Below are 3,932 nucleotides of genomic sequence, written 5' to 3' on the forward strand. Positions count from 1 at the left end.
ACCAATACTTAATAAGGGTGAAAATATCAAAATGATAAATTAAATGAAAATTGATAAAAATTTATCGAAAAAAGCTACGACAATTAGATAAGACATAAACTAGAGCGTTTCACGAAGATTCGATACTACCATTTGAAATTTTTTTTTAATTGTGTGGGCATATAATCCTAATGAAATATATCTACAATTTTTGTATTTTTAACGATCATTACTATCATTGTTAAGCAAAATATTTTTCCAGGTTATTGTCTCATCAACGGTGACGGATTCTTCAATTTTTTTACCGGTAATTTTCTCTCGCCCCTCCTTTCCGTTCCTCTGAATCTTCTCATGTCAAATTATCTTTGTTTTTGTGAATCAGTTACTGTCCAAGTTTTGTTCTTGATATCTGTAATTCATTTAATGTTGATTATGATCATGTATAAAATTTTATTGGTTAAATGAAATCATTTTGTGATTCTCAATCTGTCGTGAGATTTTGATTGAAAAACAAAAAAGGAAAAAAAAAATGTTGAAAAATTCTAGTTTTGATTTTAAGTTTTTTTTATTTATTTGCCCCCTACTTTATAATTATATCGATTACCTAATAGAAATTTATATTGGGATGTATATGATTATGATTTGTGATTTATGTGAATGATGAGCTTTTGTCAATTATTGAAAAAAGGGTTTCAGGATTTGATTTTGTTTGAAGATGTGATGTTTTAATTGCAAATTTTGTTATTTTTAGGTATTTTGTTCTGTATATTGTAAACTTTCTCCACTATTCATGAAATTGTTTTGGTGAATAATTGATTTTTTCTGAGAATTTATGTTGAACTATCATATGTATCTTATCCTATAATAACAACATTCCATTACCCTACCTAAGGTGGGATTTGGGCATCGTATTTATGCAACCTTACTTTTAGGAGTGATATTTCCCATTGACTCTTGGGCCTGTAGCATACATCATGTGCAACTTCATAAATAGAAGTGCACATGATTTAATAATTCGCTTTACTATATTATATTACAATCTGAAACCAAAGGACTTACAGAAATATTGCTTAAACAATGGGAATTAGGAAATAATTGGTGGTGTTTAAACTTGGTATTGGGCATGTTATTGCAATTTTTTCACATTTGTTGTGTTTTTAAATTAGGTTTACAACTTTGCTTTAGGTAGAAAATTTTGAATGACTTATGAGATTGGAAATGTGTTTGGGTGGTAGGACAGAGATATGGATGAGGGAACAAGTAGTGTTGATCGAATCTCGGAATTACCAGTCTTCATTCTTCACCAGATACTGTCATCTCTTTCAACGAAAGAGGCTGCTCAAACCGTCCTTTTGTCGAAGAGATGGCAATATGTTTGGGAAACGTTTCCCATCCTAGATTGTAATGAATGGTTTTTTGGAAAAGAGTTGTATATGCTTAACCCAAAGGAGCTTGGGTTGCCTAAAGATGAGCGGCGTAAGATTTTCAATCAAAGAGTGAAGTTCATGAGTTATGTTGATGAGAAATTGCACCGGTTTGTTGTCGAAAATCTTTGTGTGCAGAAGTTTATTCTTCACATAACCCTTGTAAGTAACAATTTGGCCTCTCATGTTGATGATTGGATCGAAATGATTACTAATTTGTTTGTTCGGGAACTTGATTTGTATCTTACTGTGAGTAGAGAACGGTTTTATGTGTTGCCTATGAAGGTCTTTGCAATGGAGTCATTAACCGTTCTAAATTTACGAGGTTGTCTTATAAGCACCCGTTTTGATTGGAATACGGTCAAGCTATGTTCTCTCATTGAACTGCATCTTCGGGATGTATTTATAGATAAGAACACAATACAAGATATTATTTCCTCTATTCCTTCATTGGAGGTATTTTCTTTGAAGAACTGTTTGGGTTTCGAGAATGTTGAAATCTGTGGTCATGACAAGCTAAAGAAAATGGTTTACTATCCTCGTAGAGACCTTGAAACCAAGAAGTTTAGCATTAAGGTATCAACATTAGAAGAACTCAACTTTGTCAATTTAGATAAAGATAAGACGGAATGTGAAATAGCCGTCAGCCCTGCTTGTCGAAATCTAAAACGTTTGTCTGTGTACGGCATGTCTATTGATGCGCACTGGCTACCGGATATGATCGCGTCATTTCCTTTGCTCGAGCTTTTATCTATAGGCGGATGTGTACTCCGAAGAGTTATAAAACTTTCGAGTCCAGTGCTTAAGGAGATACATATTAACAATTGTAGAAAACTTAGGGATGCAACATTTGATACGCCTAATGTACATTCATTTGTATATGTTGGTAGGAGCATGCCTCGTTTATATTTAAACAGTCATGCTGGCAATCGAGTAGCTGAACTCTCGGTTGATCTTAAAAACATGGACTGTTCCTGGTTCATGAAGATGAACAACTTCATCATAGAGAACAAATTTAAAGACTTAACTTTGTGTATGACTTCAAAAACAGTATGTCTAACATTCTACTTTCTGTTCGTAAATTCGTTCAAATCATTTGATTCTTTGCTCGAGCTGATTATGATTTACGATCTGTTTTGGGTCTTTCTCAGGGTAAAGAAATACCCTTCAATGCAGAGGACTTGATAGGAATGCTGCGTTCTCCTGCTGAACTTAACAATCTGAAGCTGGGTACGTTTGCTGTGACGTTGGATAACTATGGAACTTTTTTAGATGGCTTATTGTGGAGTACACGTCCTGCGATTCTATCGTTAGAACTAAATTATTATTCGCCCGAATTTTTGAAGGTATGTGTTCGTTTCTCATAATCACGTTACTACAACACTTTGCATTGGTTTGGTGTAGACAACTTTAATGGCCTTGCATATTGATAATCAAGCCATTATGTGAATGCTTACCTCAGGAGATTATGCTCATGACAAAAAATGTTGGAGTTTTAGAAGACGTTTTTTATATTTTGTGCATCTATTATTCATTCGTTTCGCCTGCGAAAATGCCATTGAAAGTTGTACTTTGTAAGAGAAGATTACATTACAGTAGAACATATCTTGCATTTTGGAGAACTCTTGCACACGAGTCATGATATTAGTGCGACACCTCCCTCTTCCCACTCCATAGTTCCTAATGAAACTACCCTCCCTCTCCCTCTACCTAAGAATGATCATCATCATACCCGGTATACATCTCACTCATAGAAGCTATGATCAGATGACAAGAGATCTAATACTCGGCCAGTGAGAACCTATGCTCAAAAATGACCTGTAAATGAATACAAAAGACATTGTACTCGCCATAGGCAAGACATATAGCAAGAGAAGGCCTAGTACCGAGGCTAATAAAGGTGAATATCAAACCTTAAAGCTTGATGATAGGAGTGAGTATATGATAGTGAATACGCTTAAATAATGGTTGATTTCTATAAGTCGTGTTGCGAAGTGCTTACTTCATGCTCACTTATAGTAAAGTCTTTAACACCTTGAATTGTTAGCAGGGGTTATTCAAAAGCTTGGTGATTCGAGAACCGAAGTGTTGTTGCTCGCACACGAATTCTAAATGTTGGCGTTGCTTGCTAAAGGATATAAAATTGATTGACGTGAAAGGTTTCGAGAGCAATACTCGACTCGACCAAATTACACTTAACAAGTTGATCAGTTTCTTGGATGATTGGGTGATTGCAGCCCAACAGACGGTTAAATCTTACAAAATACTCACAGGGGAAACTCTGTCTTTTCATTTTTCATGGTCATAATTAGCAACAATTTCAATGTTGCTAAGTGCTAATTATGTATATATCTTACTGAATAGGAGTACTCTAACGGCCTGTTTAGTTAACGGCAAGGTATGTACATAATTTCAATTGAGTACTTTACTATAAACTCATTTGAGTGTCAAGAAGCCCTTTTCATTGAGCTCCAATGTAGCAAGCTAACATTAATAATGGAGTATATCAATTCTCTTGACTTTTTTGTC

General features: G+C 34.7%; 1 protein-coding gene across 2 annotated transcripts; it reads left to right on the forward strand.

Moving 5' to 3' along the window:
- Positions 1-202: 202 nt before the first annotated feature.
- On the forward strand, positions 203-3,932 carry LOC130802297 (putative F-box/FBD/LRR-repeat protein At1g78760). Of its 2 annotated transcripts, none has more exons than XM_057666250.1 (4): positions 203-286; positions 1,215-2,453; positions 2,555-2,749; positions 3,454-3,932. In XM_057666250.1, the coding sequence occupies exons 2-4, from the start codon at positions 1,224-1,226 to the stop codon at positions 3,709-3,711; spliced, it is 1,683 nt and encodes a 560-aa protein (XP_057522233.1). In that variant the 5' UTR covers positions 203-286; positions 1,215-1,223; the 3' UTR covers positions 3,712-3,932. The 2 variants fall into 2 exon arrangements, with proteins under 2 accessions (XP_057522233.1, XP_057522234.1); XM_057666251.1 differs by having other exon boundaries at positions 1,220-2,453.

This window comes from Amaranthus tricolor, chromosome 16 (genome assembly GCF_026212465.1).
Source record: "Amaranthus tricolor cultivar Red isolate AtriRed21 chromosome 16, ASM2621246v1, whole genome shotgun sequence".
NCBI classification, from domain to species: Eukaryota; Viridiplantae; Streptophyta; class Magnoliopsida; order Caryophyllales; family Amaranthaceae; genus Amaranthus; species Amaranthus tricolor.

Excerpts from the sequence above, each read along its gene's own strand:
- LOC130802297 (XM_057666250.1), top strand. The coding sequence starts at position 1,224 with ATGGATGAGGGAACAAGTAGTGTTGATCGAATCTCGGAATTACCAGTC. Across the intron at positions 2,454-2,554 it reads TGTGTATGACTTCAAAAACA|GGTAAAGAAATACCCTTCAA; the intron begins GTATGTCTAACA and ends GGTCTTTCTCAG. Across the intron at positions 2,750-3,453 it reads ATTCGCCCGAATTTTTGAAG|GGGTTATTCAAAAGCTTGGT; the intron begins GTATGTGTTCGT and ends AATTGTTAGCAG.